This window comes from Protopterus annectens, chromosome 4.part0 (genome assembly GCF_019279795.1).
Source record: "Protopterus annectens isolate FY-2018-M chromosome 4.part0, PAN1.0, whole genome shotgun sequence".
Taxonomy (NCBI): Eukaryota; Metazoa; Chordata; order Ceratodontiformes; family Protopteridae; genus Protopterus; species Protopterus annectens.
This window is the reverse complement of record NC_056733.1, coordinates 257,534,563-257,546,630: the sequence shown is the minus strand read 5'-3', so window position 1 is coordinate 257,546,630 and position 12,068 is coordinate 257,534,563. Positions and strand designations below refer to the sequence as shown.

At 42.0% G+C, this 12,068-nt stretch overlaps 1 protein-coding gene across 2 annotated transcripts in view; it reads left to right on the top strand.

Moving 5' to 3' along the window:
* The window catches only part of FBXW8 (F-box and WD repeat domain containing 8), a 1,953,337-nt gene that overhangs the window by 1,634,613 nt on the left and 306,656 nt on the right, over positions 1-12,068 (top strand). For both annotated transcript variants that reach the window (XM_044068251.1, XM_044068250.1), the window contains one exon: positions 11,385-11,512. In XM_044068251.1, coding sequence (XP_043924186.1) covers positions 11,385-11,512 — 128 coding nt within the window. The remainder of the gene's footprint in view (positions 1-11,384; positions 11,513-12,068) is intronic.

Sequence of the window (12,068 nt, the reverse complement as noted above, 5' to 3'; positions counted from 1 at the left end):
TTTGTAATCACCATTTTGTGACTTAATTAAAAACAGTCATACTTTCATTAGGAAGCCAAATCTCAGAATTAATGTAAGAAGGAGAGCCCCTTATATGCAAAGTTGCATGAGAGTTTGCCCCAAAGAAGAAAAAAACGTCATTACTATTTTGGTCAGGTTTAGTTTCTGGCCTTTTATGGGAGTTTTTGCATTCAGTGTATTGCTGTTCTGGATATGAGATACAAGCAGTTTCATTATGACATGTCATATGCAAAGCACTGATGCCATGGAGTCAGTACTTACGCACATAAGCTGTTTTTTTTTAAATCACATTTTACAATGCATTTGATCGTATTTCTCTTTTAGTTTTATGCTGTGCAGTTCACATTTTACATTGTGTAGCTGTTGCATTATTACAGCTAGAACTCAGTGGTGAGATGACTGGCTTGACTGCAGGTTTTAAATTTTCCAAATAGAAGCAGTCATCCTTGGACTCAAATGTCAGGCACGTAGAGTGGCTATAAAATATTCAGTTTTCTTTTCCACTTGATTCATCTTTCCCATTCGTATGTGTGAGTGTAACTGATTGCAGAATTATTCAAGCAATGTCTTTTTTTCCTGGTTTCTTAACTGTAACTGTGCATTGAAGTTTTTCACGTGTTTTCTCTTTTCATTCAGTGTATCCAAAATTCCAAATCAGTTTATCTGTCTGTGACAGCATCACCAAAAACAGGCTGTCAGAAAACGTTTTATTTCTCACATTACAGAGAAAAGAAGAAAAGGCAGACAATAATTCTTCATATTCATCCTCAGGATCTTTTTCCCAAGGTGCATAAAAAGAGAGGAAAAGAAAATGATAGGACACTTCATCAGTAAGGAAAAATAAAGAAAAGATGGAAAGTGAGGGAGAGTAAAATAGGAGAAAATGAGATAGGAACTTTTCTTCTCTCTCTATTCCTGCTCTGTGGTAGTTTAGCTTCTCCTCTTCCACTTTCTTTTGGATATTCTGCCTCAGTTGTCACCTGTGATAATGACATGATACTGATGGCATCTTCAGCTTCACAGATTAGTGGCTTGTGTGGTCCATTGGCATCAGTGCCTCTGATGCTATTTTTTTTTTCTTTTGGACTTTCCTTTGTGTCAGCAGGTAGTGCTTTGTCTCTGTTTCGTCTTTTGGTGCATGATGTGCCATTCTTTCTCCTGCTTATGAGAAAAGTTTGATAGTCATCTTCTAGACCCTCCATATGCCCCTGACTTCCACATTAATGTCATTCGATCTCTTTGACCCCCCCCCCTTGCTTTTATCACTTTGTATTTTACCTGTCACTCTCAAACAGTTTAGCAGCAGTTTATGTAACCTTGTTCATTGTTCAGGTATTACAGGCTGGCACTTGGATCAGTGCAGGTCACTGACAAACAAAGAATTGTCACAAGTCCCACTAATACATCCTTTATCTGTTCTGTAGCATTAATTTGCCCTTCAAGTGGTTGCTTGTGAGTATCTGCAGATCATCTTCTCTGTTCATGTCTTAGCTGCTTTGTCAACTTCTTGGCCTTTTAAAAATGAGGGAACAGTGGAAGTTGGTATAAACAGAGTTTGCCACTGGTAGATGTTGCAGGTTAACAAAGGCTTCAAAGGTTGGCACAAGAGGTCAAGCTATTGTCAGTAATGCATATAATGCCATTGTAGGTCATCAGTCAGAGAGTGACACTGTTTTGCCGTCATACATTATTTAGACCATACTGATGATGAGCAGAGCCTATACACCAGTACAGATGTTCTTACTGTAGGTAAGTATCCCATATTGGCAGAAGTACATGTGAGGTTAGTTCTCTCTAACTAAGTCAGGGTGCATTTTTATTTATTAACTCAGCTCAGCTAGGTATAGCCCATTTCCAATGTGACCCAGGGGAAAAGCTTCTATTTACACTAGGTAAAAATTAAAGGTATAAAAATATCAATTCAAATACTCTAGTATGCAAGCACAAATAATTATGATTATATTTCTATAAGATATAAAAGAAATACATCATACTCAAAGACAAAATGCAGAATCAAAGTACATAAACCTCCACACACCTACCCATTTTCTCCTTTAAATCGATACTAAACATTACATTACTATCAGCTTCCAACTATTAACGTTGAGCTGCTTATATTCTATAGTGCTAATGAAGCTCTAACCACTACCATAAATAATTACTTATTATGTAGAGCCAGTATGTGTGCAGTGCATCTGTGTTTTTTACTGTATTGTAATCCTCTTTGGAAAGTATACTAAACATCTTCAACTGTTGTTAACAAACAACTCCTTAGCTCAATATAAATCCGTTTTGACAAAGCAAGCTTTGAAAATAATTTTTCAAAATTGTATACTACTACCTGATATATGTGTGTGTGTGTGTTGGGGGGAGCTACATATCATAATCAAAACACTAAAAAAGTCGGTGGCAATAATCTTGATCACAAAAGGTCAACAGTTCAAACGTTGACAGTCAGCTGCACATGCACAAGGAGAAATTCTCACCACATGCATACAAAAGCATAGGGAAAAAAAGATAAAAACATTGTTTTTTTTCAGGAGAGGGGCGAGCTCACCTGCACCCCCCAATACCTCCAGATAATTATATATGTTAACTTCAAAATCACACAAACCTCAGAGACTGTCAATCTTGCACACCTGTTTGACTATCTGTTTGTGTCAACCAAATGGTGTTGACACAAACAGATGTCGACATGAGTTTCAACCAAAGTGGTGGCTCCTATAGATATATATATATATATATATATATATATATATATATATATATATATGTGTGTGTGTGTGTGTGTGTATATGGGTTTACTTGAGATTACCAAAATCTCAGTAGAACGTCATTCACAACACCAAGCTGAAAAGCATGAAGTTTCACATCAGCGAAACTTCACATTACCGACCTCTAAATCTGCTCTTAAGGGAAACTGTGCTTGATGCAGACAGCTGCATCTGAAAATACTGTGTATATCCATTTTTGTTCTAAATGAATGTCCTCACTGGTGTCAGTGGTGAGGATTTTGGCTCCTTGATTACTGGACCAGAGGAGGGACATCACATATTGGTGAGCAGTGGTATGGATATTAATTGAATAGCTGTAGCCTGTAAGCAGTTGTCACTAAAGGTGTGTGTACTCTCAGCAGCCACGAGGTAAACATACAGAGTTTCATTTTTCACAACAGTTTTATTTATTTTTGTTAGTGTAATTTAGTCAGGGAAAACAAATAAAGATGTCAGCAGAGGATTATGGCAAGCTGACAGTGAACCAGTTGGCTAAGGTGTTCAAATCTAAAGGACTGGTGCATGCCAACCTGACTGATTTCAGCCTTACTTGCAGTGGTGGCACAGACCAGCAACCAGGAGGACAACCTGTCTGCTGATGGGGGTGTGCAGTACTCAGAAAGACGACAGCTTGCCTTTTCCTCAGAGGATTTAAAAACCTGTCTGGAATTAAAGAGACTTGACCTGGAGGCCAAACATTTGGAATTAGAATTGGAAGAGAGACTGCAGTGTTTGGAGGCTGAAGAAAATGAGTAACTGAGGCATTTGGAGGCCAAAGAAAATGAGAGGTTGCAGCGTTTGGAGGCTGAAGAAAATGTGAAGCAGTGTCAAGATGAGAGGGACATGCTGACTCTTTGGGAACATGGAGGTAATGGGGAAGGGAATAACCACATCTTAGAAGCAAAAAACATCAGTAAATTTCTTCCACAGTATTAAGAAGGTGATAACTTTGATAGTTTTATTCATATATTTGGAAGAGTATGTAGACAATATGATGATGACCAAGGGCTGTGGGTATGGCTCCTGACCCTCTTACTACATGGTAAAGCTGTAACTGCTGTTTCAAATTGTCTTATATTGATTGTTTAAATTATGACAAGGTTAAGCAATGTTTATTAGAATGTTTTAAGTTAACATCTGAAGCTTACAGAAAAAAGTTTGGTGAGCATAGACGCAAGGCAGATGAAAGTGCATGTGATTATATTGCTGAGCTAAACACTTATTTTCATATGTGGGTGAGTGGGTGTCAGGTCACCACTTCTGAAAGGCTGACAAATCTTTTGGTGAGGGAACAAGCCCTTAGCACTTTGCTGGAAGACATGATAATCTGGTTGGCAGACAGAGAGTGTAAGTCTACAGATGAGCTGGGGAGAAAGAGGGATCGCTACTTGACAAGCAGGGCACCACTGCACAAGAAGGGAATGTTCATTGCTGCACATGGATATAAGGGAATCCATGGTGGGCCTAAGCCACCCCAACAGAGTCCACCATTAACAGGGGAAGCCACTAGTTCAGGTACATGTCCAGGATCAATGTTTAGATGTTTTAAATGTAACCAGAGGGGCCATGTAGCATACAAATGTCCACTGAAGCAAGGTGGAGAACAAAAGGTGGGGAAGCCAGAAAGTGGGAATAACATTATGCCAGTGGTAAGTTGTCTGGAGACAACAGGGGTACCAGACTATCACTGGAGTTTGTATTCTATCTTAGTGGGTGGAAAACAGACCCCTGCTAAGAGAGAGACAGCCTCTGACATAACCATTGTGAAGCCTGCAGTGGTTAAAGAGGAGCAGTACAGTACCTTGTGTGTATGCACTTACATGCAGTCAGGCTTGGAGACATGCATTTGGATCTAGTAGCCTGGGGGAGACCCAGACAGACCCTGCACCTGAAGCCAGGGTTGGTCATGTGGCTATTCCAGCTGCTGATCAGTACTGATGTTACTTTGGACAGAGGGACTGGAAGGGCAGAGGTGAGTGGTAGTACCCAGGCTGACAGTGAGGCACCACTGTCAGAAGATTCCAGACTTCCTGTGGAAGGGGAGCTGGGAGGGGTCACAAAGGTAGAGTTGAGACAGGCTCAGCTCTCAGACCCTACACTGTGAGACTTTAGGGAGGTAGCTAAGGAGGCACCTGATTCTCAAGGAAAAGGGAACCCTAGATACTGGAACAGAGGGTTACTATATAGAGAGTGGACCCATGAGGGGAGGGCTAGAGGGTGAGGTAATATAGCAGTTGGTATTGCCCAAAGCCTACCATATGGCACTTCTAGCCATAGCCCATGACATTCCTTTTGCAAGTCATATGGGCATAAAGCATACCAAGAGATGTATTATGCAGACCTTTTATTGGTCTGGGATTGCAAGGGATGTAACAGGGTACTGAAGGACCTGTGAGCAGTGCCAAAAAGTAGGCAAGGCAGGAGACAAGGTCAAAACTCCTTTGAGGCCTTTGCCTGTGATAGAGGAGCCATTTCAGAGGGTAGCTGTGGATGTTATGGGTCCTCTAAATTGGTAGTAGATTATGTTACTAGACACCCTGAGGCGATGGCTCTGTCCTCCACTGAGGCAGAGAAGGTGCCATGTTCTTTGTTAGCGCTTCCAGGCTATACCTCATATCATGCTTTTCGACCCCAAAACCCGGGCCGAACCACAAAGGGAGGGGGAGTGTCCATATTCATCAAGGACACCCACACCTCCAGGTTAGTAGCAACACATGAAACATCAGAGACCATACAGGTGCAACTAACCATAGGCAAAACTGCTATACAACTGGTAGCATGTTACAGACCACCTTCCCAATCTCAGGAACCTCACTCAGCCTTCCTGAAGACATTGGAGGATATGAATGTATCACAAAATACCATCATACTGAGAGACTTCAACTACCCAAACATAGATTGGGCACATTATTCTAGCCCTAATACCCTAGCCCAAAGGTTCCTGGAATTCATAAATTCAAATGCACTGGAACAACTAGTCACCTCTCCCACTAGGGGAGATAATATACTAGACCTAATCATCACAAACATGGGGACAAAATGCTCCACACCGGAAGTATAGCCCTCACTAGTGAGATCTGACCACAAACTAATCACTCTGGATATACATATTCCACCTCCACCCCCAGCACAAAAGACCACAGTGAAAAACTTCTCAAAAGCAGACCTCACTCTTCTTAAGACTGAGATGGTATCCTTTAAGCCCACTGTGCCAGTGGATACCACATCCCACAATGCCGAATCCTTCACAAATGCTTTCTATGGACATCTCCAAGAATGCATGGATCATGCAATCCCAAATAAATCCAAGTCACTCTCCACCAAAGGCAAGCGTCCTGTCTGGTGGACCTCAGCCATTAACAAAATTGTATAACAAAAGAAGGAAGCTACTGCACGTCAGAGCAAAATCCCATGAAGGGAAGACATCTCTGATCAACATTAGCAGAAAACTACGTTCTCTCATAAAACATCCAAGGCCAACTTTGAGAAAAAATCGCTAAGGACACTAAAGATAACCACAAAGCCTTCTTCAGCTATGTTAGAAACCTGGAAACCCTCAGATATGCTCAGAGTTAGTTCACAACAACAAAAATACACTGAACCCACAGATATTGCCAACATTCTGGCTGACAGGTTCAGTGCAAATTTCTCCCCTCCCTCACCCCCAAAAGAAGAAATACTTATCCCAGCTGAATGTAATCTCCCTGTCATCTCAGATGTCCAAGTGAGAACCGCCCTAAACAAAGCTAAAAACACAGCATCAATGGGACCTGACGGTATCCCGGGTTGCGTGTTACGTGAACTCCAAGAGGAGCTAAACCCACACATAAAAATGCTATTTAACCTTAGCCTTACTTCAGGATATGTACCTGAACAGTGGCGTACAGCAACAGTGGTCCTACTCCACAAAGGGGGTACCTCTACAGACCCTGGAAACTACCGCCCCATAAGCTTAACCAGCCTGGTCTGCAAAGCTGTGGAAAGAATCATTATGGAACTCATAAACAGAGACATAGGGGACCTACAGACACTTGACCTCACCCAGTTCGGCTTTGTAAAGGGCAGATCCTGCCTTTTGAACCTGGTTGACTTTTTCGAAACAGTCACTAGAGCCATTGATGAGGGCAAAGCAGTCCATACAGCCTACCTGGACTTGGCTAAGGCCTTCGACACAATACCCCACTCAGGCATCATAGATAAGCTCAACAGCTTAAACGTAAACCCTTATGTCACCAGATGGGTTGCAAACTGGCTAAAGGACAGAACCCATGAAGTTAAAATCGCTGGAGCAATGTCAGACTCAAAGCCAGTCACAAGTGGTGTCCCACAGGGATCTGTCCTGGGACCCCTCTTGTTCGGCATTTATTTCTCAGATGTTAAAGCAAACATGGGAGGGTTGTGGCTGACAAAGTTTGCAGATGACTGCAAACTAGGCGCCATAGTCGATACACCAGCGGACACATACATCCTACAAAAAGGCCTCACAGAAACGGACAACTGGTGCCGGAGTCACGGCCTTAAACTAAATGCCAAAAAATGTATAGTCATCCCCTTTGGGAAAAACAAAGTACCCACAAATGATCACATAGACAGCAACCCACTGAGTACGGAAAAAGTAATCAGAGACCTAGGGACCCAAGTCGACAGCGACCTCTCATTTGACACCCACATTGCCAAAGTGGTTAGAAAAACATTCTACCTTGCACACCTCATCATGAAGGGATTCACATCCAGATCTAGGGATGTCATTGTACCCCTATACTCCTCCCTAATCAGTCCCATGATTGAGTACAATGCCCCATGTGGTATGTACCTCACCCGGCATTTGCAACAGCTGGAGAGACCACAAAAGTACCTCACCAAGAGGATCAAGGGTCTCCAACATATGTCTTATTCTGCCAGACTAAAGAAACTTCAGCTCTATTCAGTAGCATACCGCCTGCTCAGAGGTGATCTCTGCCTGACGCACAAGGCCATGTCCAATCAGGATCTGATGGACATGCTCCACCTCAAAAAATCCAAATCCATCAGGACCACGAGCTAAAGACTTAAACCTCGGCACAAGCATGAATAGGACATGCTGGAGGGATAGATTCATAACCCAGAGGCTTCCCATGCTTTGGAACAGGATCCCAGTTCGTATTAGGCAGAGCCCCTCACTGACTCTCTTCAAGAGAAATCTTGATGAGTGGATGGGAGATCGTAAGTTTACCCCAGGGGTCACATCTGTGTCACTGTTAGACAGGGGCACAGTAAACTAATTCTGTTATATAAGGGGACCTTCATTGTGTCACTACTAGACAGAGGCACAGTATTCTAATTTTATTCTGTACATTTTTCTACCGCTTCATGGGGTGGCAAAAGCCACATCACTATGGCTAGGCTTACAAATGCCCTAGGGCAGATAGCCTAGTACTATACTATGAAACTATGAAAGGACAGGGTTGAACATTAAGCCCAGTAAGTGTCAGATGAGTATGGCAGAGGTCTCCTACATGGGGCATAGAGTGGGGAGTAGTAAGATCCATCCAAAGCATGCCAAAGTGGAAGCTATGCCGGTATAGCGTGCCCCTGTTACTACAAAAAAAAAAACAAAACAGGCAAGGGCATTCCTGGGAACAGCAGAGTACTATAGAAGGTTTGTTCCAAATTAAAGCACAATAACTGCTCCCCTCACACACCTGAAAGGGAAAAACAGGCTAGATAAGGTACTGTGGTCCCCATCCTGAGAGCAGGCGTTCCAGAAGCTTAAAGGGGCTTTGGGAGGACCCCCTGTGCTAGCCAGTCCAGATTACAGCAAATAATTTGTTGTGAAAGTGGATGCTTCAAACCATGGGGTGGGGGCTATACTCAGCCAGGTTTCTTCAGAGGGAGAAGATCACCCTGTTGTATATCTTGGATGAAGATTCCGACCCAGGGAGGAATGTCATACAGCTGTAGAAAAAGAATGTGAAGCTATAGTATGGGCACTACAAAAACTCCAGCCCTATCTGTAGGGAAGGAAATTCACTGTGGTTACAGACCACAGTCCCTTGACATGGCTACATTGAGCCAGCCAGCAAAATGGCAAGTTACTGAGGTGGAGCCTAGTGTTCAGGCATATGACATGACAGTGCATCACTGTGTTGGGGTCAACAATGCCAGTGCAGATGGATTCTCAAGACAGGGTATGAGTTAATATGTTCCCAGATAGACTCATTCCTCTCAAGCAAAGTTTCTGCAAGGTCACATGAGAACCCAGCTAGAGTCTTCAAAGGGCGGAGAGATATGATGATATGAGGTTTAATGCCAGCTATGCCAGAGAGAGTAGGGCAGTGCATGTGTAACATACGCCAGCATAGCTAGCTGGAGTTTTGTAAAGAATTTTATATCATTTGAATATCAAACTGACTTGTACAGATGCTTTTGTTAAAAATGTATTTGTAAAGCTAATTGTTTTAAAAATGTATCAACAGTGGGTTCTGCAGGAGAGAAAAGAAATATACTTGTATTTCAGACTGTATTGTAGCTAATGAAATGCATCTATGTTAACAGAGGATGTTGGAAGGGAAGGGTTTAAGCTCAGCTCAGCTAACCTTAAGAAAAATAGTGTGAAATTAAATGGCTTGGCTTAGATCATAAAAATTTTATCTTGCGGGCCTGAGTGTAGCCAGAGATGCAATGACTGGGCTGGGGTTCTTAGTGGTAAACTGATTGCTACTTTGAGGTGCCACAGAATGGATGGTTAGTCTCTTCAGGAAGGGTGAAAGGGTTGGAATTGTTTTATAGTCTCCAAATGCTGGAATGAACCTTAGCAAAGCTCTAGGTGTATTGTGACATGTCTGCTTCATGTAAACGAAGGATCACGTAACCTAAGGACGACATCGCAGAGACAAGATCACCGAAACTTCAGTTTAATGAATGAGCACGTTGCTGAAATGTTTCCCATGGTAAGTAACCAGTTGGCCAACATGGGGAAATTTGCCTTTCCCACACTGTAGTGCGATCCCAGAGTTGGTATATTTAGATGGGGGGGTGGGGCATAGCCCCCCACATGGGGTGGTTGGAGATAGCTCGGTGTATTTTTCATTACATGTTAGTCAAATGGTTACATAACATGGAAAAAGTTTCAGCAATGTGCTCATTCATTTGTTAAAGTTAAGTTTCGTGATCTTGTTCCTGTGATGTTGTCTTGGGCTAAGTGATCTTTTGTTTATTTGAAGTTGACTCATTGTGACACATCTATGCCAGATCCTGTTTCAAGTTTCTAGTGAGAGGCTAGTGTGACAAGATGTGATGTCCTTTTGTAACCAGCACTGAAATTGTTTTTAGATACTAGAGAGAGATGTGACAGTCACTCAGCAATGTCACTGGAGCTAACAACAAAGACATTCATTCATTTCATCTTGTCTTGCTCTAGCAAGTAAGTAGGAACAGTGCTTCTTCAGTCAGTTAGGAAAATATAGTGAGACTTTTTAAATATTGTTTTTCTGTATCTGTCTGAATCTTTCATCTGTGCTGTTTTTATATTTCCTGCAAATTGAAATTCTGATGTTTGTTGTAAATAGATATTCAGTATTTTCATGTTTTCTGTTTTATTATTAAATATATCTATACCTTTCATTGTGGATAGTGTTTTAGAAAATATTTTAACCCTTGAGAGTAATTGCATTTATTTAGTGCACTGCGGCTCCACATTCCTGAAAGTCTTGCTGTTTGGTTAAACACTACTATTTGTATAAGTATTCATTTTAGTAGGTGTAGTTGGGTTCTCTACTAAGAGCCTTACAGTAGCTGGTGTCGGGTGTTCTGGTAGCACCAAACCTGCCTTATAGTCTGGATGGAAGTGGCAGAGCATGTAAGCAGTGCCAGACTTTCTCAGGCAGATGTGTCTGTATGCGAAAATCAAATCTCAGAGTGTGCGTGACAACTACTGTGAACAGGGATGCTGAGAACACTGATTTCACAGAAATGGTGGTGGAGGACTTGGCTTGGAGCACCAGGTTAAGTATTCAGCTCTATAGTCATCAGTGGGGAGTCTTATTTGTGGCTTGAAGAGGAAGCCCAGCCCCAAGACTGGAGTATGCATTCTCTGCGTGCTGTTAAGGGAGATTGTACTTGGTGCAGAGGGCTCCATCCGAAAATACTGTGTGTGTCTATTTATCTCACAGTGAATGTACCCCACTGGTGTTATTGGTGAGGATTGAGGCTCCTTGATCACTGGACCAGAGGAGGGACATCACAACCTCATTTGCTAGTTAAGCAACCCCTTCTGTAGCCATTCTCTGCTTAAGAGAACTGGCTATGACTAGGAGATCAGAATATGCATAAATCATCTTTGGGCATTTTTTTCAGTGGTTGTGATGTGATTTTGTATTGCATTTGTCAGAAACTGGGAGGCCATAAACTGACAGACAGATGACGTGTGAAAGAAGTTGTTGGGGGTGGGGCAAACTCCTTCGGAGTTGTCATTCTAATGAATATTGTTTGGATACTTTGAAGGTGTCTTTTAAAAACTGATAAGACTTAAATGATCATTTGTTTAGGGGACAGTAACATGATTGCCCTTTGTGTAGATTTCTGTTTTTGTTTTGTAATTACTTTTCCTAGGTTCTTATTCACTGTCTACGGACTGGTCAATGTCTCGCTTCCCTGGGGAATTCAGCTGGAGATTACACATGCATTAACCTGAGGGACAGCCCACCTAACCTGGTTGTCACAGGAAACAAGGACAGGAGGTAGGTGCAATGGTTTCCTAACTTTTTTAAAACTGAAATTTAAGTCAAGTGTCTGCAATTAAGGAATTATTATTATTATTATGGAATACTATAAACATCTTGGCTCTGCATTATGTTTTGTTTTTTGTAGATTGTAAGTATTTTTTCACCACTATTTTTCTGGCATGATAAAGAATCCTATTACAATGGTAAATTCAAACTGCTCTTTCTAGTAAACTGGAAGATCTTCACAGCTGCACTGTTAGCCTTTCATGACTAACCTTGGTGTTTTTGTTTTTAGTGGGGGGTCATTTTTGGTTCCCCACAGCTCCTCAATCCCTCTGTCTATTGGACCTGCCTTAGCCATCCACTAGGCTATTTGCTGACCCACATCTGTGATTGAAAGATTACAGGGCAGTATCCCATTGCTATAGGGGAGTTTTTGTTTTATTCACTATATATTCTACATTCCCTTCTCCTTACATACATAAGAAATGTCACTGGGACAGACATGCAATGAGCTCCATTTCTGCAGGAACTCAGCTACTGCCCTTCCTCCCAATGACTTTGCTCCTGC